Genomic DNA, 26,424 nt, shown 5'->3' on the forward strand with positions numbered 1-26,424 from the left:
AAACTACGAACAGTTGGACCAAGATATTTCGCACACATATTCAGACTTCGCTAATGAACACACAGCGCGAGTATCGCTCTGTTCTGCGGCACTTCAAAATCGGCATATCTGACCTTTAACGACGACGAAGCTACAGGACCAGGGGAGTCGGTGTCGCTCGAGAGCTTTTGCAAAAAGAGGAAGAAGTCAATATGCATGTTTTTTTTTAATGCAGCGGAAATGCACAACTTGCCTCATAGCGTGGTTAGTGATCTGTTTGAACAATTCAAATTCATGCTGAGCCACATCATCAAGTCATTTGGAAGACAGGTGTCAGGTCGACTGTCACCACTACCGCTATCAGAAAATGACCATTCAATCTTGGATTGTGACTTTCTCGTTGGCATTTTTGATGCGATTGGAACACAGCACCAACTATAGAGGTACGCCAAGAATAATCTGCCGTACGTCCCACTTCAGGAACATGAGATCCCCGGAAGCAGCGAAACATTTCAATATGTACCGCTGGTCGCTTTGCTCGAAAGGCTCCGTGAGCTTCCAGAAGTTGAGGCCAGCTTGCGTGGACATCTTCAGATATCAGGTGACAGTGAAGGCACCCTGAGAACCTTCAGAAATGGTTCCCTCTTCAAGGAACAATTCGAAGCAGTCATCCCTGACGGAAGCCAATGTACAATTCTTCTACTCCTACACTCTGACGAGGTGGAAATTGTGAACACGTTGGGAGCAAAACGCGGGAAGTACAAACTGCTGTGTGTCTACGTCACACTTTTGAATATTCATCCAAAGTACCCTTCAAAAGTGCGGTCAATGCACCTCTTGGTGCTCGCTAAGTACACCTGTGTGCGGAAGTACGGACTGTCACAAATACTGAAACCTCTCAAGACCTGGTGGAGCTGGAATCAAAAGGTATCTCTGTAGTGATAAGAGGTGACATGCAACACGTGCAAGTTCGTGCTTTTGCCTTTTGCGGTGACAACCTTTCCTTGAACAGACTTGGTGGCTTCACATGTTGCTTCAGCAAGGGAAAAGTTTGTCGGTTTTGCCTTGCCTCCAAGAACAACCTTGCAGTGCTTACCATAGATTGAGAAGTTACCTGTCAAAAAGAACTCGTTACAAGTTAAGTTACCGCGTGCTAAATGTAACTAAGTTAATAACGAAGTTCTTCAGCATGAAATCTAAGTCGCAGTTACTGAGTTACTTAACAAAAAGAACGAGTTACTTCCAAGTTACTACAGACACAAAATAGCATTACGCAGGTGCAGCGCGCGAGCAGTTGAGTTAGACCTTGAGTTGCCTGCGGAGGAGTGCAATCACACTTAGATCGTTTTCCTTTATGCCCAACAATAGACCTCTCCCTGTTTGTAAATAAATGACGTCATAGTGTTCGACAGCGCCAAAATTTGGTAGAATTGAACTACGCTCGAAGCTAGAGGTGAACAAGGTCGCGCCCGAAAGCCACAGTCTTGAGGGGATTACGACATGACCCCTTGAATGGACGAGACCCTCGGTCGTACTTTTCTTTCAGAGGGAGACAGCGAACAAGTGCCCGTTCGTGGAACCCAGCCGTCCTTCCGCTTTGTTTCGGTTTCAGTCTGTCTACCAATATGTCATGATGACGTTTCTCTGGTAGAGGTTTATTCGAACGCTTTGCACCTTACCCCCTGTGGGCGCACAATGGTTCAGCTTTATTTCAATGGCAGCAGTTCTTATTTCCTGAATAAAATACTGTCACTCATTGAATATCACGTTTTATGGCAGAATATGCCATGACGGAACCGGAGAGAAAGCAAGAAAATGTGTGGACGTGAGTGAAAAGCGAGTTAAAAATAACTTGGAACTTAACTTAAGTTACTTTGGCAAAGTTGCCAAAAAAGGAACGAGTTCCTCTGAAAGTTACCACGGCGCAAAAGTACCGAGTTACGTTATAAGTTACCAAAAAAAGGAACTTAGTTACAGTAACGTTACTTGTAACGAGTTACCTCGAACTCTGGTGCTTACAAGTGAAGAGGACTGCAAAGTGCGTACCGCAGCAATGCATCAAGAACATCTGGCTGCTATTGCTATCAACAGTGTTCCTTGTAAGCGCATGTATGGGGTCAACTGCTCATCACCTTTGCTGCAGCTTAGCTATTTTGATGTGACTTCTCAGCTTCCTCCGGACGCTATGCACGACGTTCTGGAAGGTGGCTTCGAGCACGTTCTCAGACAAGTTCTCCGAAGCCTTTGACGACATTTTGACATACAGAGATTTAGATGCCATATCCTCGTTTGACTACGGTTTCCATGACAGGAGAAATAAACCTGAACCATTGAGACGTACTTTCCTGACTGACAAAGCTGGCTTGCTGGGAACGGCATCACAAAAATGGTGTCTCCTGAGGTTACTGCCGCTCGTGGTTGGCGACAGTGTCCCCGCTGAGAATGAGGACTGGGAGCTCTTGCTACTTTTCCGTGAAATTGTGGACATCATTTTTGCACGAGAAATCCCTCACGGGTATGTTGGCTACCTGCAGGTGCAGATACAGGGGTTCCTCGTACGCTTCACGGCCAGGTACCGTGACGCTGCTGTGATCCCAAAGTTACACTTCCTTGTGCATTACCCTCGCTTTATTGCTTTGCTGGGCCCTCTCCAACAATATTGGACGATGCGATTTGAAGCAAAACATCAGTATTTTAAGCAAGTTGCGTCAAGAATTAAGAACTTTCGCAATGTGTGCAAAACCTTAACTGCAAGGCACCAGCTTGGACAGTGCTTTGAGCTGCAGAATGATATTACTGGGGAATTCACATCAACGTCAGCTGGAAGGTGTGTACAAAGTGATATGCTTCCTCCATGTGCACAAGAACTCTGCGAGGCAGCTGTGTAGGAAGTTACACAAGCCACTGTCGACACATGCTGTTACCGTCGGAATGATGTTGTCATCTTGGAGAAGGGACCTGTTCCTGTCATGGGCCGTATTAACAGCATTTTTGTGTCAAGCAGTAATACCTATATTGTTGTCAATGTTCTGCACACAGTCCAGTTCATAAGGCACAAATTTTGCTTCTCTGTCAAGGCCACACAGTTCCAAAAAATGATTTCTCCAGGAGATGAAGCACGTCACTGTCCACTTGATTGTTACCATGGCGGTGCAGTTGTAACAAAGTGGGCAGTATTTTGAGTACGACAAGTCACCACTGTTAAGTAGACGTCTATGCGGGAGCCACCTGTACACACTGCAACAGCATGCCTTGGATTCAACCAAGTGCTGTTGACAGTTTCTCGCTACAGATTTATAGTTCCTTATTGTATTTAATTTTTGCTTTTTCATTTGCTTCGGTTTTGCCTGTTTGGTTGAATGTGTGTGTAGTAGTTTAAATGTCTGGAAACTCGGCAGTATCGTTTGTAGAAAGTGCACCCCGTTCAGCCTAGTCCTTTCTCGTATTTTTGTCACGCCTGCTCAAATATTATTGTGTGAAAAAAAATGAGGTATTAAACTGCTTTGAGTTTTTATGCAATTTAGTCGTGTTGTCTGGCGCTCCACTTGTACACTGTGTGCACATTGTAGACACATAACTACGCACTTTTTGCTGTTCTCCAAAATTGTTTCTGATGTTCTATAACAGTAATTTGCGTGACAATGTCCTGCAACACATTATGTTGCTATTGATCTTCTTATTTGCTACTTTTGTGGCAGTTGGTTATAATCAGAACTATGCAAACGTGGAGAAATTTCAGGAAATATTAGATTGTGCACCTTTTCCTCCAGGACGGTGTGTCTTGAAGTAGCGAATCAGTTCATACTCTTACAGTGTTCCCACCGTTTCCATGCAAACTTTTCTACAAGATACGCAGTTGAAAAACATTATTCAGAAAAAAAAATCAAATCAATTACATTATACATGCCAGAGGAGAACACTGAACAGGGGCGCCGGAACAGGGGGAGCAGGGGGAGCGACGGCTCCCCCACATTTACGAATGGGGGAGCACGGCTCCCCCAGTGTCAGCCCAGCGTCGTATTCTTCTACGGTGTAACGGAAAGGCCCGTGCATGTGTACTTTCGGCGGCCATAAATTTAGAGAGCAATAAACAGAGAGCCTACCACTGTCACTGTGCGGAGACCGTTTGAGAAGAGCTACATACCAAAGGTGTCAGGTTCACAGGGTTCTGGAGTTGACCATGGCAAGGTTTGTGGTACGAAGTGCACTGTCGAAGTTTCGAAGTGCAATAAATCAGTCCGAAAGTGTGTACCGGGAGGCGCGAGCATTACCAGACTCAATCCACGGGGTGGGGTGGGGGGATAGAGGCGCAAACGGGAATCGCGAAAGGCACGCAAGACACAAGACATCTGGGGGAAATGAGGATACCAAGATACCGCCCGGTTGAAGGTTGTTATAGGGGCGGTTTGCCAGGTGCAGCCACAGATTTCAGTCGGTTGTGGCCAGGGTGCCCACTTCGAGCTGGCGTGTGAGACCTGTATTACGACAATAAGTGCGATTGACTGAGACGAAACGTCGCACCGGTGTTGTGTTCACGTGTCGGATTCCAACGGCAACGTCGAGGGAGCGCCATCAAGTTGTCGCCTGCAGCAGCGTTACATGATTATCAAGCGCCATAGACATCGGAGAAGCCCAGAGATAGGTATCGCAGCTTGTTTGTTGTCTTCATATTATCTATATATATGTTCACTTGTCATAGTAAAATATTCTACCTGTTAACCGGATTGCTGGCTCCTCACTTTCCACCGTACTGATGTCCAAAACTACCCGCTGTTGTCATTTACCCGGCTTTTCCTATTGAGTCGCCCTGGACTGATAACGACAGCGTGACACCCAGTCAAAGAGCTGGGTGTCAAAGGGACACATTCTTGCTGAGCTACAGACCGCCCCAGGAAATTGTGGTTTCTTCGCAGAAGGCTTGCGGATCGGACGATATTCGCTTCCAGTCGCGGCACGCGTACATGCCGCGACGACTGTTCCCGGGGACCCCGAAGTCCCCGAAGTTCCTTACACATTACTTGTCAGTAAAAAGTAAAAAAAAGCCGGACGCACTGAACTCATACCAACTAGCCCACCACCAAGCGCTATTTCATTACAATACTTCTGCAATGCTATTTTAGATCTACTGTACAAATATGCAGATGTCGTTTGCCTGGAGCACGTTTACAGTTTGTGTAGCAACCCTGTATAACGCCAGCATGAGCCCTCAAGGAAAATAAGTGATGATGATGATGATCATTATGTTTATGGTAGCACTTTTTTTCGCTCCCCCACTGGAAAAATAGTTCCGACGCCACTGACACTGAACTTGAGCAATGACAAAAGAAGACACAACATGCAGGGACTAAGCCAGCGAGTAAAATTTATTTGCTGCTTTTCAACCTTCGTGTCGTGTCGTCTTTTTGGTGTCTGGTCAGGTTCAGGGTTCTCTTCACTCACTGACGTCCACCCGGTTGAGAGAGGCGGTACCCGAGACGGGGAGGGAGAGAGACGGGTAGAGAGAGGGAGAGAGACGTCTCGGGTACCGCCTCTCTCATCATGCACCAGCTTGTGAGCGCCCTGTCACTTCTTTCGTCCACCCGGTTGCCGTCATCTTCGCTGTCTTGTCCCCTTGCGTGCATTACTGAATTTAATTAGTCAGTGATGTAGTTTAACGCCACTTGCATACAAATGTGACGCCGTCTAGCCATTTTATAGGCGACGGATGCTTAGCCGAGCTTGGAAAAGAATTACCGTTGCGTTACCATTCGGCAATGGGCGTACCGGTGAGGATGGTGTCGGTGCAATTCGCAGCGGTCACGAACAATACGGCTGCCTTTTTACCATTTACATACAATCGGACATCGGGAATCGGAACCACCAACCTGAAATTTGGTATTCTGTTTATGCTTCTTTTGTGTGTGTGTGTGTGTGTATTTATTGAAGTGGGCGCAATCCGGAAACTTGCATCGGTGGCTGTCCTTTTTTCGTTGTTTTTTTATTTGTAGCTTCTCATTATGTAATATTGTGCTGCCGCGGGTTATTAAGTCCATATTGTGGCGGATTTAGAGAGTACGAAAATTTCGGCCAATAACTGCCGTTTATATCCCATTTGAGACGAATTTGTGCTCGCAAAAATAGTATATTCGCAATTCGCAAAAATCTTTTTTACGGCATGGCAGGCAAAAAAAAAAAAGGAATCCAATAGTGCCTGAACGCATGTTGCCGCGCCCCCCTTCGTCAATTGAAAAAAAAAAAGAAAATGTTTTTACTGTCAATCTGCTTAATTTTCTCGGTGGGCGAAGCAGAGAAATTTATATCGGAGCGCAGCTTCGGGTGTCCAGATTCTGCGGCGACATTGTGTTTGAAAGGCTTCGGAAGGTTCACGAGCAACATGATCATACACAGCGGGTGCCAAGAAAAGGAGGGGGGGGGAGTGTGTGTGTGTACGTGTGAATGCTCATGCTCTGTCCAATGGCATTGCGTTGTGAATGTTTCCCCTGTTCGCACGAATATGGTGGACGTGTCGTCGACCGACTTCCTCCTCGCGAAAGGGACGAAAAAGAAGCAACCCAAGAACGAAGGTCATGAACCATCTGAAAAACTTTTTTTACATGCATTTCCCGAAACGGTAAAATTTATGCTGTTCAAGTTCCTGTTTGGGACGTAGATAATACTGTAACTCCTTTGTGTTCCCCCCTGCCTTTGTTGGGTTGTACACCATAGACCTAACCCGTCTACAAAATAGAAATCCTCTGTATTTGATGAGCTTGACATAAATTACATTTGACTTTGCATACGTTATTTTGCTTCCTGTGAGGCATAAATAATCCGTGATAGTAAGACCCACTTGAGGGACCATTTTCTATCTGGCCGTTTCACCCGAGACCAAGTTTTGGGGCCCGTCTTTTCAATTCATTGGACCTTCAGTAAACACATTGTAGCTCATCCCTAAGTATGAACAGGTAACGATATTCAGTACTCCGAATTAGTTCACGTTATTTTTATGCAATACGCAGACACAGGCCACGGCATACCTGATCAGTAGCAACATTATAATTTGTGGCTTGCACCAAACACATCGGCTTCGCATTATATTCGCTAAAAAGAAGATGAAGGTGTTTAGATAGGTAACGCACTGTCAATAAAAGTTATAGCAGCACGACCCTTACGTTATCCCGTGTGCAGTAATATCATGTGAGTCAGCTTGATAGAAATCTCCATCCGGCGTTGTTTCCAACCTCAATACACCAGTGCAATAGGAAGGGTAAAGAGGCTTTGCTTTTCTTCTTTATTTTTATTTGTTGCCAAGTGTATGCAAAGGCTAAATTTGAAAGCAGTGCAATAAACGTGTATAATCAGCTTACCGAGTGAATCTCTGGGAGACTGGGCTTTCTTTTTGTATCTTTTCCTTTTTTTGTAGTTTCGGGCTGAGAATAAGGGAGTGACAGAGTAAAAGAGACAGTGAGCATCTAACTGAATTGATGTGTCAGAGTCACAACTTTCCGTCCGTTTGCTGGTGCACCCATAAGATGCCTACCTCTAACAAACGTCAACGAAGCGAAATCTGGACTCATTTCGGTAAAGTGGGTGGCACAACGGCCAAGTGCAACATATGCTTAAAGCAGTTTTCCTCGGCTGGCAATACATCTAACCTGTGGGACCACCTGAAGAGAACTCACCATCGCCTTTACAATGTGCCCATGCTCGCCGCTTGCACGCCCAACGTCCAACATTTGCAAGTTACTATCGATGGTTAAAACTATCGATAGTTTGTAAGAAAAATATCGATAGTCAAATGAGTGGTCAGCCCAACCATCGATAGTACAATCGATAGCCTTCGGACGACTATTGCCCATCACTAAAATCCCCCAAGGCAGACGAGGCATAATTACAAAAGAAGATAGGAACACGTAACTATTCACATGCTTGCCGTGGAATAGGGTCCGCTGTAACTAGATCTACAACTTGTCAATATTTCATAGCTCAACTGCTCTTCCCTCCTCTTGCCTCCTGATTTGCCACGCGCTCTCGCGCCAACCGCACCGTTTGTTTGAAATCTTGATCCACCAGATAACGTAAATGGAGTAACGTAATACTGTTAACTGCTAACATAATACTGTTTGCTACGGTAATGATTAAATCATTCAGGTACAGACGTAGTTATACATTCCTTCGGTGACATTCCAACATATTAAAAATGATATCATAATTTTAAGAGTAAAATTATTGTTGCCATTTGAGTATGTTTGGCGATAACTACGGACGAATAAAACTTCAAAATTTCAACATTATCATCATCCTGAAACAGAAAATCCTCTCCTAAAGCAAAATTATGCTAAATAGTTGGTTATTTCTAGTTTAGGATACCGGTGCCGGTGCGTCAGTACCTCTTTTGGTGCCTGACTCAGCCTCTAATCATGCTGAGGGTGAAGTTGTCCAGCCCACCCGTTCCCAGCAGGGTGATGATAACACAGGCGTACAAGACGAATCCTTCAGTTTTCATGATTCCATGTCAGACGCTGATGAAGAAAAAAGAAGTTACACTTGTGAGAACAGGGACAGCGATGATGATGAAGCCGAGTTGTCTGAGTTTCTTCATGCCTATGGTGCAGAGATCTTACCGCACCAGAACCCTACAAAGTCACAAGCCATTCTACTGATCTTACTTGATGTTGTGCCAGCTGGTGTGTCATCTACACAACTTGACGGACTGTTAAACCTTACCAATGCATTGTTTGGTGACAACGTGTCTAAGTACATGTTTCGCAGGATTTGAAAAAAAAAAAAAAAAAAACGTCAATAGCAGCTACTTCAACTCCATTTTTACTGCGTTACCTGCTTGACCCATCTTGGAAATCGTGGAAGATACGTAAAAGGCTGCAAGTTCACATGCACTTTTTGACATGTGGACTACACCCAGGAGAAACTTATCTCATCTGGCAGCCTCTTCATCATCCTAAATGTGAAGAGACGCCTGCAGATGCAGCGGAATCATATCGGGGTGACCGTAGATAAGTCACTCTATGCACTCTCCGAACAGCCTCGTACTGAGGGAATATACATTGACATTACTGATGGCCAGCTGTATACGAACACACGTCTGAAACTCAAGATGAGATGGAGCGACCTGACTGTCTGCTTTAATACTGATGGCTCACCTACATTTGTGTCAAGCAAATGGTCAATGTTGCCAATTCAAATCGTGGTGAATGAGCTGCCGGTTATAATGAGAAGGATGAACTTCGGTGTTTGTGGGCTGTGGTTTGCGAAGGTTCGTTCAACTGTTCACCTGTTCTTAAGCGCATTCATACGGCACTTTGCCAATATGGGACCAGTAGTCTAAAAACACTCAACCAAACCACCATGTCACACGTGTACGCAATATGCTGCATTGCCGACTCTCCTGACCGAGCCTGTATTCTAAATATGAACCAGTTTAATGGGTTCTATGGCTGTTCATGCTGTCTCAAGAAAGGTGAACTTGTCAATGGTAAGCTCAATCTTTCAGCCTTAAATTGTCCTTCCTATATCTGTGCAACAGAGTGTTTGAGTGTGCAACTTAGTGTGCGGCACTTCGTACAGTGTCATGTCCGTGCATTACAATCGCAGCAACGAGCAGCACGGCCATGACAGCGTTACTAAAGCTATGAAGCTCGCCGTGCTGCGTAAAAAGGACATTGACGGGGTCAAAGGACCAAGCCCAATTGTCAAGCTGAAGTGAGTGATTGTTGTGTGAGGAGTGCCTGCCGACTATATGCACTGTGTACTGGTCGGCGTGGCAAACCATCTGGTAGAACTCTGGCTTATATCACCTGGTGAAGAGTATTATATTGGCCGCAAAGTCAACATAGTGAATAACCGTTTGTGTGCCATTCAACCACCAACATAATTCAGACGGTTAACACATTGCCTATCGGAATTGCACATTGCACTCTGGAAGGCTTCAGAATGGAAGAACTGGGTGCTCTGTTGCATATTGCCAACGCTCCAGGGTGTGCTTTCGGACGCATTATTAACGCATGCTTCACTACTTGGAGAGCGATTGTTCTTGCTTGTGTAACAGAGGCTGATGTGAAGAACGCAGAACGCCTGTTCCAAATATTTGTGTTTGACACTGCAAGCCTGTACGGCGACCATGCCGTGATATTTAACGTGCACCAGCTCCTGCACCTTGGCAAAAGTGTAACTACGATGGGACCACTTTGGGCCACATCAATGTTCCCCTTTGAGGGCAGCAATGGTAAAGTCGTAAGCAGGATATCAACGGCTAAGGGCGTTCCTCTTCAGATAACAGAGCGCATAACCATGAGCGACATGCTTCATGGTACCTAGAGACTTACCCACTCACTGTCTGCCTAAAAGCTTGTGCACAAAAGCTCCTAAAATCTAAAGAAGGAAGTGGGTCTCTTCATGGGCTTGGAGCTGCAAGGTGTGATAAGACTCTCTCAGAGGCAGCTTACTTGGCTCTGCAGAGTAGTGAGAGTGGAGCAGTTTTCAGAGCATGTGTGAACAACATTATTATACACACGTCTGAGTATGGACGCAAACAAAGAACCTGCGTCTGTTATTTAAAAATGGAGGGCGTGAGGTGAAAGAGATCTATTTGTATCAGGAACCGATTCAAAGGGTAGCACTACTTTGCAAGCGCTTACTCTTGCTTTCAAGTGGGCTGGGTCATGCTGCACACATATACAAATGTGATCATCCACCAGCTTATGAGGGACTGTGTGTGTATTTAGATGATGATGTTGAGTGTCAAGTGGTGTACGTCAGTGTGCAGCAAGAGAAATATTTGTGTACGCAGCCAAACACATGGGAGACTGATTGAATGTGTAGTTGTGTGACTGAGGAGGTAAATATCAAAGGTGCAACACAGCCTGCAGGTCGATAGGTCTGCCTTAAGAACGAAGCTGCACAGGCATTTGTCAGAGGTGTTGCTCAAACGAGTTGCTGAAGGTGCTGCTGAAGGTGACTGTTCTGGGAATAGCTTGTGTATAAGATATGACATGATAGTGATGACATTGATGATAATGTTCTTACTGTTTTCTATATCTGCATACTATCTGTATGTGGTATCAATTAATATAATGAATTGAATCGTAGTGTCTTGAATTGTGTTCTAGCCCAGTAAAACTACTATACCCACGCGTGCAACATCTGGACAAGGAAAATGATGGATGGTATTTTCAGTTAACATTAATATTACGGACCTTTTATTACATGTACAGTTGTTACTCTTATGGAGTACACCGATCATCTTGACAGAACATATTTCATTGCAACTTCTGCTCGCAAGCGAATAAATTATTCATTTATGCAGACAGAGTGACATGTAGTCAGACATATGAATCCGCGTTCTACATCTGAGGAAACTGACTAGAGAATTTTAAAAAACTGCGACGAGCAGGCGACACAAATTTTTGGACGTTATTTTACATTTATGTACTGTACCATCATGCACACGTTACTCCTTTTAGCACCCCAAATGACACAGCCAAATGTTATAAGCTTTACTTGATGTCTGTGAAAATTAAACAACTTATTTTCAGAAGGGTACAAAGTGTGCCGGATGTCAATTTATATGATGTGTGTTGTTAGCATTTGATCAGGTGATATTTGCTGCAGCTTGATGAATTGCACTTCGGTAAATATATTGGTGACTTTGGTTGATTTCTGGGGACCTAGACATGAAGCGATTAATGCTCCGGCTAGGATTTCGACCAGTGTCAGGTAGGTCCTAACTATACCTCGTCTCGACATATCTACTGAAATGTACAAATTTTCCGAGGGAAACATTTGAATAAGAAGTTTCAACCAACACTAGGCCGAGTGCCGATTTCTCTGTATACATGTTGGCTGATAGTGTGGGTGTTATTGGCTAGATGACCATGGCCAACATGGTACAACGCCGGCCCGATATCATGTGCTACTTTATTAACATGTGACAAATTGAAAGAAAAGCAGGTGGAAACTTGCTCGGTGCAGTGCTTCCTAGTGAAACACTGTAATATACAGCTCCCATGGGAAAACAGCAAACCACCAATCATGCCTACATAGTGGTCCACCAGGTGTGCATCATGGAGCCATCGCTTGGTGGCAACCGAACCCGCATCTCAGGGCCACCACATATGCCTGGTGGACCACCAGAGCTGTGTGCTAAACCACCAGGCCAGCTTGGTGGTCCACCAGACTAGCCAGGCAGACCACCAGGAGTAGCTTGGGGGACCACCAAAAACCTCTGGCAGAAATTTCAATAGTGCGTATAGTTAACAATACGCACCAGGATCACAGGTTGCGTTGCAATATCTTTCTGGGACAACGTCAATATATCTGCACTCTAAAATGAATCTCCGTCCTCACCTCACCTTACTCAAACTTCCCTCCACTCTACCACCTCCGCGCCGTCGCGACGTCTTGAGACGTTCTTCCTCGTTCGACATGAAACACTTCTCTGAAATTTGTCTCATTGTAATGAACAGAAAGGTGGCTTTGGCAGCAAACACGTTCGCGCGTTTGAGGAAGCACTAACGCTTCTTACGTCCGCTCGCATACAAAAAGATTCACAAGAATCCGAACGTTTGAAGCACAATCTGTCTCAGCAGGTCGTCCTTTCGTCGGTGGTTTCTCTCCTGCTTTCCGCCGTGCTGAACCTTTCCGAAATGGCCAAGAAAATTGAAGTGACCGGCTCCATCGTAAGTATCCTTTCCTCGAAAGACAGTGGCAATGTCAATGTGAACCTTATACTACAGGCACTCTATCGCATACTCTGCAGTACGGATTCCATCCCCAGGACAATAAAAGCTAGACGTCCAAGGCTACAAATGACTGACTATTCGCTCCTCTCTCCAGAGAGGAGAAGAGCGAGCGGAAAAGGTCGTCTTGGAATGAAAGGAGGTTATTTCCTGGGATCACTAGGGTTGTGTCTCCGCCTCGGGCAAGCCCATCAGGCAGTCCTCCCTTTACGAAAGCGTCAAGCATTTGACATGCATGCCAGAGCTTGACCTTCAGAGCGTCCTGTAGCGCCACTTTCTTGGCCTGTCCACCATTTTTCGTACATTTCTTCTTTGAGAAGCAAACTCGCTTCACACGCCCTTTGTCTGTTTCAAAAATTGCACACAACAGAGTCCGGAAAAGTGCAGTTTGCCATGCGATGCATACCTCCGCATCTGTAACAAGCGATCCTCTTATTTTTTGCTTTCTTTGCCCCCGACGATGTTGTCACTCTTGTCTTGGGCACCTTAGTGTCTAGTACATTCTCATCAAAGCTGCGTCTGGTCATGCAGTGCCGTTCCTGTCGTTAATGTGATTTGCAGTGCCCGTTGAAAGGTAACGCCTGCTTTCTCTGCCAAGAGCGGTTGTAGATGGGAACCAGCCACACCGTAAACGAATCTATCGCACAGCATTATGTCCAGTGATAAAATAGTGGAAGTCGTTGTACCGGAGCTTTATGTTGCATATGTTGTGTGTCTTCTCCACGGCTTCCAAAGCAGCAGACGCGGGCGTTGGTGCTGGAAAAGTACCAACATTGCAGTCCTTAGTTAGCGCGCGCAATGCTGCCTCATGACGTGCTATCGAGTTCGTCGGCCAGTGGTCCCGCCCGAAGAAATGTGGATCTTGCAAGCAGCTCTGATGGGCTCGGGTTGTAGTGCGCGGTAATAACTTCTCAAACTATCTCAGTGTAGGACACCTCGGAAGGACATCGCGGAACAAGGAGCGACATCAATGCACTATAGACCTCTTCACCGCATAAGCTCAGCAAGGATGCTTGGCGTTTGCCGGAATCTGATTTCTTTGGCCTCGAAGTAAAATTCGAGGCGTTCACCGATGATGAGTAGTTGCCTCCAGGTACGAACTGCGAGACATGCGAGCAGATGATTACAGGTTGAACCACACGAACGTTCCTGACGCTCGTCGGCAGTATCAATGTCGAGGGAGGAAGGAGACTGTTAGCAGGAACGGAGGTTATTCCACACCATGTTGTACAAGCGAACCATCGAACTCTGTGTCGCGCTTCCCGCGAAGCAAGTCTGGTTGCACGGACCAAGCATCATCAAGAAACAAGCATATAACAGCTAGAAAGTGCAATCAAGTTCATTCACTTGCCGCGTTTATTTTTGTGGTGCCGATAAACAAGCAATGTGTGCAGTCTGTTAGCGCGTTTTAGTGAGCTTAGTGAAGTGAATTAGTGAAGTGAATTTCTTACACATTTTGTTTATGTATGTTTCTTTTTCAGGCGGCAGAATTGTATTGCTGCTGATAATCGCACATGCCTTGAGGCATCCCTCATCAAAGCAAGCACACTGAAAGTCTTTTGAGATCTTTGCTGCTTCACCCACCAAAGAGCGTAGCGATGCCACTTTCCAAGTATCACTTGTTTACCCCTTTTTATAAAGCCTGTGAATCGGCGACCTACTATCTATGCTCTCCATCGTGCAAATACAGCCTCGGTGTAGCATCAAATGCAGACTTGATGCCCTGTCCGACATCTATAGCTGTTCACAGCCATATTGAACTACTGGACGCTGGTTCATATTTCATAATGCTGAACATAGATTCCGAATTACGAATGTTGCTTCAGCAATATGGCATCCGACAAAGAGACTTGAGCAAGCCTCAGTGGGACGTTGGTAACATAAGTGAGAGCAGTGCATGTGCCAACCTGCCACTGTCAGATCACTGTTCCTTGGAACATTGATGGTGTACCAGTCTTTGAGGCCTGAAATTATTCAATAAAGCCACTGCAGTTGCGGGTAAATGAGCTGCAGTATAAGGACCGCACATAAAACATTTTGCTCGCTGGGCTCTGATTTAGCGTGTCAAAGCCAGAAGTGAATACATTCATCGAGGCATTTGTTAAGCAGACGAATGCTTTGTCAACCAATCCTTTCATCCGGAAGGACCCTTCTGGTAGGATGTTTGCTCAAGGGTGTTCACAGGACCATGTGTTGTTGGCAGTATTGAACGTTGCACCTGACCAACATGAATCAATTTAATGAAGCGTGTCGCTGTTTGTCGTGCACTCACAAAGGCGCAGTTATTGAGACCGGGAAGCGACACACTAGGGCACACCCAATAACTGATAAAGTATAGAAGAGAAAAGAACGGACGCGTCATTCCGAAAAAAAATGCTGCAGAGGCAACGTCAGAAATACGCCCTGAAGCTGCACATGGAAGCAAAGGAGCAACAGTGTTTTCCAGTTGGCCCCCCTATCGAAAATATGGTCTTGAGGTTACCTCAGGGTCTGAGGTCTTGAGTTATTATGGGACATCTGAGGTCCTGAGGCTACCTCAGGTCCTGGGGTTCTGCGGATACCTCAGCATACCTCAGGGCTAGGGGATCTGAGGGTATGGAGGGTGTGCTAGACCCCACACATCTTTACGTCAATCCTAATCCATGCGCGCAACCCACTGATGATATGAGACCAAAGTAGGGCTTCTTCAGAGACTTTAATTTGTCATTTAAAGTCGCTCAAACTTTGGACATTTTTTTGCCGATGGCCTCTGCAGTCTCGCCCCTGGCTTCGAAGCGTTGTAGGTAGGCACCTGTCAGAGGAAGTTTACCCAGCTTAAATCCTGAGCAGACAAAACATAGCACTCGGGTTACGCACCTTTCCCAACTTCTTTGGCGTGAGCGCCGGAGCGACATGGGTGTGCCCCTTTGCCTTAGCCTTGTTGGAAAGCGTTCCTGTTACAGTCCTGTTTTTTAGGACCGCTGAGCCCCAAATAGCAACCATTCCTTCCTTCAGGAAGCCCCAAATAGCAACAATTCCTTCCTTCAGGAACATACTGTCCTCTTTTTGGGACAGAACAGTGACTCACCGGGAGTTGTCAACTAAAATGGAGCCTCCTATGTCGACCTGCAATGAGAGGTTGTCACAGGAGGGCAACACCAAGAAATGGTCATGAAACAGCTTTACCTTGTCTTCTCCCCCACTGAGAGGTTGCCCTGAAAATTTATTTGAATCGTGATCAGTCACTATAAGGGAAGTGAACAGTTGCCTCGTAAAAGAACACAGTTAGGTCAGGACAGATGTTTGGAACTGAATATAGTTTCATTTCAGCTTTGGAATCTCAGCATGCATACTACATCTGTAACAAAGAATTCTTTGGTTTGTGTATGGAAATACAACTTGCACGACAGGCCACAGCCGTGACATAGGAGATATAGTGAAACTGAATCCTGGAACTCTCCTCTGGGCCCCCAATGCACGAATGTCGTGAATGAAATTGTTGAATTGAATACAAATATTAAAAAAAATGGATTCGTTACCAAAATTTAAAACATTCGCAAACCCCCAATTTAAGAAATCGAAGCTTGTTCAGGAAGTGTTCTACCAACAAAGAATGTGTTTCTGGTTGCGTCATGTTATATGAAAATAAATAGATGAAGAAATCAGATACCGGTTGGAGAAACAATGCACTGCTTCCCAGCTGATCCACTGTGAAACCGTTCCTCCTGGCATTCCACGTTATGCCTGCTATCTGCATGGTGATAAAATAGAGCTAGTTGTCAGGAGGCAGAAGTACGTACTTAGAGGATCTCGTGAACACATCTCTAAACGCTATCAGCACCAGCCTCAGTTGATATGCATGCCAGAAGACAATGGAGTGAATTTTAAGCAGCAATTCTGTGATACTAGAGGCTTTAGAAATATCACTTATTCTTACAGAAAAGGGTTGGAGTGGCTAAAGGGCCACTTTTACAACTTCATTTATATTACTTCAGATGCCACATGAAGTACCTTTTGCTGGACTTGAGTAAATGCATGACGGCAGCACTGTGTGCATTAAAAAGAGGACTCGACAGCAAAAATTTCAGAGTTCAATTCAAGAATTAATTTTACTGCAATTAAGATTTAATAAACTATTTTTGATGCTCCCAAATGCAACTGCCATGCCAAACCCATTTACATCATGTTTCTGGGCAGCACAGTTTTAAACGTTCAAAATCTACAACACCCAGCTAATTCTGCTTTTAATGACAAGAATTCAGTCCCCTTCCTTCTCATCGTTTCTGTTTGAAAACATGCGTGTATCCCCGATGCAGAATAACTGAAGAAGTGCATTTAATGACAAGAATTCAGTCCCCTTCCTTCTCATCGTTTCTGTTTGAAAACATGCGTGTATCCCCGATAGAGAACAACTGAAGAAGTGCATTTAATGACAAGAATTCAGTCCCCTTCCTTCTCATCGTATGTCGTACGCACGGTGTGGCGGAAGTTGAATGGTGAACCTTATGCACCTGCAGAACTGATTAACTAGCATTCGACCATTAACTTTGTGATTAGCAGCCTCTAGGAGAGACTGAAATAGTAGAATTATGGCCATCGTCAGAAACATCCATACCATTCGGAAAAACCTCAAAATAGGTGCCTATGCTCAGATATCGAAAGGACAAAGATTTCACAGAAATGTAGTGGAAATGAAGGAAGTGCTGATTGAAGTGCACCAGAGCAGAGGTGAAAATACCACGCGATGAGTTACACGTTCCAAGCCGACTGATCGATTGGAAAAGATGCCTAGATAAGCCGTTCTGCTCTTTTCTGCTCCACCGCCACGATGATAGTCATTTACATAATTTTTGAAAATGAATAATTGACTGTGCAGGCACTTTTCAAGATACGTTTTGAGCAGGGCGGATGACTCTGAAGGAGGGCTACAATACAATTTCAGTTTTTTCCCAGAAGCTGCTAATACGAAGGGAATTAGCGAGTTTTAGTTGATTAGTTGCACACAGGTGCACAACATCGACCATTAAACTTCCGCCGCACTGTGTACATAATATGCAAAAACAGTATAGTCGGCTTGTCATTTTTAGGTTTTGAATGAAAAATCTGTCTTGATTAAAAAAGGCAGTGTCTAATATCTTCCAATAATACCCCTTGTGCCCATGCGGGATCAAGGATTATGTTTAATATTGAAGACTTGAGGCCTGTGGAAAACCCGTGTTTCCACAACCTCGGGGCGTCCGTTCCGTCCCCAAGGAAGACACAGCAAACGAAAAGGTTCAAACAACAAACAAGGTTTATTCCATACCTTACTGCACTTGCCGTCCCAACCGCCACAGCAAAAAAGGCCCCACCGCATCAGTCTCGATGCCTTTTATCTGATTTTCCGCATACGCCCCCTCGTGTCCATCATGTGATCTGAACCGGGGATTATCTCAAGCCCACACTCCCCCACCCTCAAAGTTTACACCATACTGTCCGACATGTCGAGGATGACATCGTCCGGGTAGTCGTCTGTCGGGGCTCTATGTCTTGAGGGGGCGACCGTTTCAGTTTCCTTCAGCAGGTCCGGCCGATGTCGACGAAGGGTGGCCAATGCAGCACTGACATCCCCGGAGGTACGAGCAGCCTCTGTTTTTTCCCTGGCGATGGGTTCGCCGATGAAGTTCTGGCACCCCACAGAGAGGGCAGAGGAGCCTGAGTTCCTCGTCGGAGTGCGGGATCGGGGGGTCACAGGGGTGGCGGTCGCTCAGAGTTAAGCCCTTGAACGGGGCAGGCACTTTGGTCGAGTCTTTTCCTCTTAGGGGACGGGGCTGGGAGGACCATTTCGATCGGGATGCCCAACTGACGGGTCGTCCGGCTGAGACAACGGTCCAGGTAGCTACAGCTCGTCGATCTGGAGTGTGCGTTGGCCCAGGTGCAGAGCAGGTCAAGCCGGAGGGTCCACCAGACTGAGAAGCGGTTCGCGCAGTGTTCGGCTGTGTCATGCGTCGACTCTTCCCACGAGGAGGCATCGTAGTCTGCGAGGAAAGAAAAGGGGAATCCGGTAAGAAAGCTATTTCAAACCGCGAGGGCCTGAAACGGCTCTCCCCCAGAAGATTTTAGTTGAAGACTGCGAAACAGAAATCACACCAAGAAAGACCAACTAGCAAAGAGCACTAGGATTTAGCGACTAGGATAGTGGCAGCTACGTGCGCCGCCTGCGGGGACGCAAACTGTAGCGACTGGAGGGTCCGGGAACGGGATCCTGGTCCAGGTCTTGAGAAGGAAGCTGACTGTCTGCTTCTTCATTCTCGGGGTCTCGGAGGTGGTAAGTCTTCAGGTCCGAGATATGTACTGGCCCAGTTTCTTCGCCCGTGTCACAACGACGAAGCCTGTAAGTGAGGCCGGAGGAGCACGCACTTACCTCGAAGGGGCCATCCCACCTATCTGCGAGTGAAGCTGCAAAGCCTCGTGACGCATCACTTAGCGGGTGAGTCCGTCGAAGGACGAGGTCACCGACGCTGTAGGTGAGGTTCCGACGTCCACGGTTGTACTGGCGAGCCTGGTCCAACCTTGCGACGTCCAGGTTCTCTCGAGCCGTCCGAGCTGCATCATTCAGTCGACTCCGGAGTTCCTCGGCGAACCTTGAATAAGGAGGCCGGGTAGCACCATCCCGGAGGCCCAGAGCATTCTCCACTGGAAAAGGTGCCTCTCGTCCCAAGTTCAGGAACGCCGGGGTGAAGCCTGTAGATCTGTTTACTGTTGTCCGTGTAGCGAACGCCAGTTCAGCCAGGCGAAGATCCCAATCACGGTGGTGCTGACTAGTAAAAGCAACCAACATCATTTTCAGGTTCCGATTAACACGTTCGGTAATGTTAGCCTGAGGGTGATATGGGGAAGTCTTCTTGTGCCGAATGCCTAAGACAGCACAAGAATCTGAGAACACCTTACTTGTAAAGTAGGTAGCGTTATCTGTGATGAGCTGAGCAGGAAACCCGAACCGGCAAAAGGTGTCGAGTAGTCTTTCCCACACTCTCTGGGAAGTCAGCGTCCTGAGAGGAAACAGCTCAACCCATTTTGTGAAATGATCAGTAACCACAAACAAATACTGGTTACCTCTAGGACTACGTGGAAACAGTCCCATCACATCACAAGCAACTATCTGCCACGGCCTATTACTCTGAATAGGCTGTAAGCGCCCAGGGGGTAAACCACCACGAGGTTTTGCTCTCTGGCATACGGGACAAGTACGAACATACTTCTTTTACATCCTGCCTCATTCCTGGTCATGTCGCAACACGACATAACTTTTCATAAGTTTTCCTGCCACTGCTGTGACCTGCCAAGGCCGAATCATGAAAGTAACGTATGAAAGACTTACGCAACTTCCGTGGCACCACGACTCTGAATTGGGATGAGCCATCATCGTCATCCGCCTGGGGTATGTATCTGAACAGGATGCCATCCTCGCCCAGCAGATAGGAGTCGTGCCGTCCGTCAGTCGTTCCGGTGCCTGCCGAGTCCTGCTCAGCAAACCATTGAGACACCCGCTGACAAAGGCCGTCCGCTCTCTGAGCGTCTAGGACCTGCTCTCTGCTCACGACCGTGCCCCAAGACGAAGATACGTCTCGTGCCACTTGTGCTGCTGCCAGGAGCTGGGAAGGCGCCTCGGTGCCTTCCTCTCCCCCCTCCGGTAGAGGCGCACGGGAAAGCGCGTCTGCTACCACGTTCGTTGAGCCCCGCCTGTACTCCACGTTGAAGGAGTAGCCTAGGAGCCTTGTAGCGTCAGGGCCCACCTGGCGAGACGTCCAGATGGGTTGCGGAGCCGCTGCAGCCAAGAAAGTGCCTGGTGGTCAGTCTGGACGGTGAAAGTGGTGCCGTCCAGGTACAGATCAAACTTCCTGAGAGCGAAGATGATCGCCAAGCATTCCTTTTCCGTGACGGAGTAATTCCGTTCTGCCGGATTCAACGTGCGACTTGCAAACGCCACTGGACAGAGAAGAGTGTCATGTTCCTGCAAGAGAACTGCGCCAACACCATAATCGCTAGCATCTGTTTGCACTACAAACGGTTTGTTCAGGTCAGGCAAATATAGCCTGGCCGTATTAGCGATCGCGTGAGAAAGAGCTCGAAATGATCGTTCGTGCTCCTCTCCGCACTGCCAGGGTGTATCGTTGCGCAACAACCGGTTAAGCGGCTGTGCTAACTCAGCGCAATTAAGAATGAATTGTCTGTAGAAACCAACCATACCCAAGAAACGCTGCAAGGCTTTTACGTTACCGGGAACCGGATACTCCATGATCGCCTTTAGCTTGTCATCGCTAGGACTGACGGTTCCTCCGTCCACCATGAAGCCGAGAAGGCTGATCCTAGGCGATGCCAGCTGCACCTTGCGGGGGTTTATGGTTAGCCCCGCCTGCTTCATCCTTGCAAGGACGATTGACAGGTGTTCCAAGCGTTCCTGAAAGTTTCTGGAAAACACTACGACATCATCCATGTACGCCATCGCGAAGTTATACTTCGCATCTCCCAATACGGTATCCATTAGCCGTTGGAAACTGGCGGGAGAGTTAGACAGACCGAAAGGCATCCGTACAAACTCAAACAAACCCCTATGACAGGTAAAGGCTGTTTCCGGGACATCCTCCGGGGCAACTTGGATTTGCAAAAACCCTCTACTACAATCAAGCGTTGAAAACACTGTAGCGTTGCCCAGGGAATACATAATAGACTCGATGGACGGAAAGGGGTAAGAGTCCCTTACAGTTACTGCGTTAAGTCGACGGTAATCGACGCATAACCTAGCCGTACCATCACGTTTCGGAGCCAGGACGACCGGAAACGCCCAAGGGCTCTGGGACCTTTCAACTGCACCGGTTTGGAGCATTTCATCAAGAGCAGCGTCTAACAAAGCACGCTTATGCACACTCAATGGTCTCGGATTACAACGCCAGGGCCCAGCGTTACCCGTGTCTATGCTATGCTGTAACACAGACGACTTACCGGGTTTTTCCGTGAAGACACCGTCAAACTGCCGCAGTACTTGTTTAAGCTGACGGCGCTCCTCCTCGGGACCATGAAATGACCCCAAGACAGTCGGGAGCGGGGACGGTTCGACGGACGTTGCTGCAGCTTGCTTAGCTGAACTGCTGTCCTGTGGCACGGCGAAAGGAAAAAATCCTGACGATCCGTGGTAGACGTATCCTCCATTGGGCAGGTCCAGCACAAATTTCTGCCGGATGATGAAGTCCCTGCCCAGGGCACTGCCAGGCCAGGAAGGTGGACGAAGCGCTGCTTTCGTCGTCTTCCATCAAAGCGAAGCCAGAGCACAACTGCAGTTTGTGCTGGAATCACGTCATTGGAAGCAAGACGTAGAGTGACATCTGTGGATTGCAATTCCACATTCCGTGATGCGCAGTGCTCGTAAACACAATCGCCGATAAGGGAGACTGTAGCTCCCGTGTCGATAAGGGCGATGTAATCTCTCCCCAAAATTCGAACAGCGATGTTTGGTTCCTTGTCCTCGATGTTATCTCGGACAGAAAAAGCAAAAGGAGCTAAAGCGTCTCCTTTTATCTTGCTGCTTGCAAAGCCAGCTTCTGAATTATCAGGGTCACGGATTGTAACCGTTCGTTCGCTCTTTCGGCAGATAGCCGACGTCGCTGAGCGATTGTTTACCGGCGTCGGCTGCGACCGTTTCCCGTTGGCACATTACGGGGGTTTGGTCTTTGCTGCGGACAGTCCCGACGAAAGTGGTCCGGGCTGCCGCACGTCCAACAGCCGGCTGGCATTCTGCGTTGCTGCCGCGGAGCATGCCGTTGCTCTTGCGGCCTCCTTGGGGTTTCGCCAGCTAAATAGCCGGGTTGCCCATGATTATGGGACAGGACGGGTCTGCCAAGGCTCGTTCCTGCGGGGATCGCCCTCTGTTCATAACGGAAGGGATCGGGTGCTCGGCGTGATGGCTCCGCATAATAATTGCGGTTCTGCTCATCCAGTCCCACTGCAGGTGGGCGCTCAACCGAGGCTGCTCCCGCTGACCACGCACAGCGCGGTTCTAACGCCAATTCAGGCGGCGGCGGGAGCCGATACTCGAGTTCCGCTAAGAGGTCTCCTTCAATTGTGCGAGCCTCTTGCGCCAGCGCTTCAAGGCTATTAAAGCGATGGGCTCGAAGATAGGGCCGGTAGCGAGGATGACACTGACGGATAGCCCGTGTCACACGCTGCTCTTCTGTAGCATTAGGTTCAGCTCTGCTATACAGGTCTTGCAAGGCCCGAACGAATTCTGCTAAGGTCTCGTCTGGATGCTGAGTACGCTTATGCAGCTCCTCCAGGATCCGATATTCGTAATCCGGTGGAAGAAATTCGCTCTTAAACCGCTTCTGAAAGTCCTGAACGGACGTAAACCTCGACTGTAGCCGAAGCCAGCGAGCGGCGTCTCCGATCAAAGCAACCTGCAGGATGCGTTGTATCAGGACTTCATCTGAGATTCCCATACCAGTCTGATAGGCTGTAAGGTCATCCAAGAAGTCTGCGACCGACTTTTTATCGGTGTAACCTGAGAAGGTAGGGACCGGTAAATTCAGTCGCAGGGGCGCTTGTGCCTGCGGCGGCGAAACCGACCCGGCATCAAGGCGTTGTGCCACCAACGAACATAACTCCGTCATGCGTGACAAGAGTTCTGTCGTTATAGCGGAGTCAAACTGCGGCACTGCAGGCACTGCAGGTACCGTAATTGACGTACCTTGGGACGGAGGCACTGCATGTGCTCCTTTGCCCTCGGCTGGTCCTTTCGGCTCCGAAGGCGCCGAGTTGTCCGAAACCAGTCTCTCCTCTGAACGAGACCGCTGATGAACAGGGCCTTTGTTCCGGAGGTTGTATCTGCCTGCCGGCGAATGGTGCATCGGCTCCGGGGCTCGGGCACCGAGTGGGAGCTCTGAAGCACTCAAAAACACACTCAAACAGAACGCTAGCTCAAAAAAAGGAAAAAAAAATGACACCCCGGGAAAAGAACACAAACAAACCGGCGGGTCCTGAATGAAAGAAAAGAAAAAAAAACGTACCAAAGGAAAAATTAACAACGCGTGCTGCGTCTTCCCCGCTGTCGAACGGACGAACTGTGACCCCAAACGTTGGGCGCCAGTTGTGGAAAACCCGTGTTTCCACAACCTCGGGGCGCCAGTCCGTCCGTTCCGTCGCCAAGGAAGACACAGCAAACGAAAAGGTTCAAACAACAAACAAGGTTTATTCCATACCTTACTGCACTTGCCGTCCCAACCGCCACAGCAAAAAAGGCCCCACCGCATCAGTCTCTTCGTCTGATTTTCCTTTTATCTGATTTTCCGCATACGCCCCCTCGTGTCCATCATGTGATCGGAACCGGGGATTATCTCAAGCCCACAGGCCTTAGGTCTGATGTGCCTTGTTGCAAGCGAAGAGGCATACCACTTGTGACGCCAAAGCCACGTTGAGCATTTCTGCGGGTATCGCATCATGCCGTCTGCACTGCAGCCACATCAGGACACTGTTAACATTGCACAATAAAATTACAACAAGACTAAATGCATTAATGAAGTCCTTACCAGGACTTCCGATGCACATCAAAGGTTCCCGCTCCATTTCTGCAGCATCTGAAATGTTCACACTTTTGTCACATACATTTGAGCAGTGCTCGAATGCATCACATTAGCCCACTGTCACTAAAATAAGCTGGAGGAGCACACCCTTGAATACATATACAGGGTTCGTTACGAAACTAGCCGTAGCGCTTCCCAAAGAACGATAAATGGAAACCGAAGGCTTTCTTTCTGGTATTTGAGGTACAGCCAAGTGCGTCATCAAAGGTAGCACCTGTTTCTAGCTCAAGTGACACAAACAAGCCTCAATTTTGCACTCATCGTTCTCCTAGCTGAATGCTCTGGTTTTTAATGACACTCTGTACACACAAAGTGTGACTTTTTCGGGTTAGATGACATCCCAGATTTGGAAGGCAAAAATCGGGTGCTTTTCTAAATTCGTGGAGAAATTCGGGTGCTGTCAATCGACGATATGTATAAATCCCAGTAACCACAGTGACATAGTGTATCCGTTCGTTCCCCTTGCACCTTCCTTCTTTCCGAGGTCGATGCCACCAGGAAGGAGGGAGAGAGCATCGGGGAACAAACGGGCTCCCATGATGCACCGTTTTGCGCTAGCTTCTGGGATTTATGCATCTTGTCAATTCACCTCGAGTGATCGGCATGCACAAGCTGGCCCACCTGAAGTGAATGAGGGCTACAAAAAATGACCAGTATTCTAAGCTGTCGTTTTGGCCTACTGCCTAATCAATAATAGGGGCTGGTGACAGCTGTGAAATATCTGCCAAAGTGACACCTCTCTCTCTCTCTCTTTCTTTACAAGTCTCACACTAGCAGAATCTTTTGAGCTCTCAAACAGCATCTCAGGGAAACGACAAAATGGATGTTGCTGACCGGCACAGGCTAGGAATCCGGAGAGGAATTTGGTTTAACACCAATCGGCAGACAGATAGAAAAGATTAGCACACCTTGAGGGATTCCGGTGCCAGTTTCCAATGCGCCTCCACTGTCAGTCTCCCAGGCCATGCCACATGTCACAGAGTCAGCCTGCCCAGGAACGTTATTGCTTGTTGTAACTCCTGGGCGAATTTTGACATCAGAACATGGGCAACGGTTCCAAAAATCAAAGTTGACCATAGGAATAACGAAATAGGGATCAGTACAGAACACAGAATTGTCTATGGTCATGAATATACACAACAGGAGAGCACCATACCTTCGAAGGCACTGATGCCGGTTGTAGGCATGGGAGCGTCATCAACCCTCAGGGCAACGGCCTTACTTGTTGCAGCTCCTGGAATAATTTTGACATTAGAAAGTGACCAAGGGTGGTCATGGCAATAGCCAAATGGGGACAAGAACATACAGAGGATTCTCTGTAGTCATTACGATCCACAACAGGGGAGCACCTTACCTTCAAAGGTACTAATGGTGGCTTCAGGGATGGTACAGTCACCACCCCACCTGAGAACGCCCTTGCCGGCTGTAGCTCCTGGGAGGATTTTGACATTAGAATCTGGCCAAAGATTACAAAACCTGTAATGGCAATGTTGCAAATAATTTTCTATACAATACAGAAGAGCACCATACCTTCAAAGGTGCTGACCACTACGGGCTGATTGTGGACCTGACCACCTGGCATCATAACACGTCGTTGGCAGCAACCACAGTGAAGTGATGTCCTCAGGAAGTCTGAAACATGAACAGACCTATGTTTGAGGTGTACACAGTCACTAATTAAGCACGCAATTACTGAAAACGAGCAAAGCATGCAAAACGAGCAAATGGTTCCATACAAAGGATGGCCTGAACAACAGCAGCAGATGTCATCTGTGCCACCCTTCAATAACTTGTAACAGTTCTATGCAGTGAACATCACAGACCTGCCTCGATCACTTTTGCAGCCAGAGCTTCCTGAAGGGCTAAGTTAGCTTTTCTGTAGCGATGAAGCTCCATTTGGCAGCGTGCCAGCTGTTTTTCCATCTTCCTTCCTTCAGATTGTAGTACAAGGCAGTCATCATCGTCTTCATCTAATTCGTCAAGAAGGCCGAGCTCCAGCCTACGGTTGCACTGCTCCATACGCTTCCGTTTTCCAGCGCTTGTCTTCTACGAAGAATTCACAACAAGGGAAAGCACAAAAGTCAACCACCCAGTATCAAGACAAAATGCAATGGAGAATG

The 26,424-nt window shown here is 47.4% G+C and overlaps 1 protein-coding gene across 1 annotated transcript; it reads right to left on the bottom strand.

The window, feature by feature from the left end:
* Positions 1–16,367: 16,367 nt before the first annotated feature.
* On the bottom strand, positions 16,368–26,424 carry LOC135373205 (uncharacterized). Its single transcript, XM_064606442.1, has 8 exons — positions 26,128–26,424; positions 25,835–25,936; positions 25,659–25,736; positions 25,461–25,538; positions 25,213–25,323; positions 24,251–24,298; positions 24,114–24,173; positions 16,368–16,443 (listed from the first exon to the last, which is right to left on the bottom strand). Exons 1-7 carry the CDS (start codon positions 26,321–26,323, stop codon positions 24,160–24,162), a joined length of 627 nt encoding a protein of 208 aa, XP_064462512.1. The 5' UTR covers positions 26,324–26,424; the 3' UTR covers positions 16,368–16,443; positions 24,114–24,159.

Source organism: Ornithodoros turicata, unplaced genomic scaffold (genome assembly GCF_037126465.1).
Source record: "Ornithodoros turicata isolate Travis unplaced genomic scaffold, ASM3712646v1 Chromosome22, whole genome shotgun sequence".
NCBI classification, from domain to species: Eukaryota; Metazoa; Arthropoda; class Arachnida; order Ixodida; family Argasidae; genus Ornithodoros; species Ornithodoros turicata.

Bases quoted from the DNA above. Each gene is read 5' to 3' on its own strand.
- LOC135373205 (XM_064606442.1), bottom strand. From the start codon at position 26,323: ATGGAGCAGTGCAACCGTAGGCTGGAGCTCGGCCTTCTTGACGAATTA. The intron at 25,737-25,834 runs GTATGGTGCTCT...AAATCCTCCCAG, and splicing joins AGTGGTCAGCACCTTTGAAG to GAGCTACAGCCGGCAAGGGC. The intron at 25,539-25,658 runs GTAAGGTGCTCC...AAATTATTCCAG, and splicing joins CACCATTAGTACCTTTGAAG to GAGCTGCAACAAGTAAGGCC.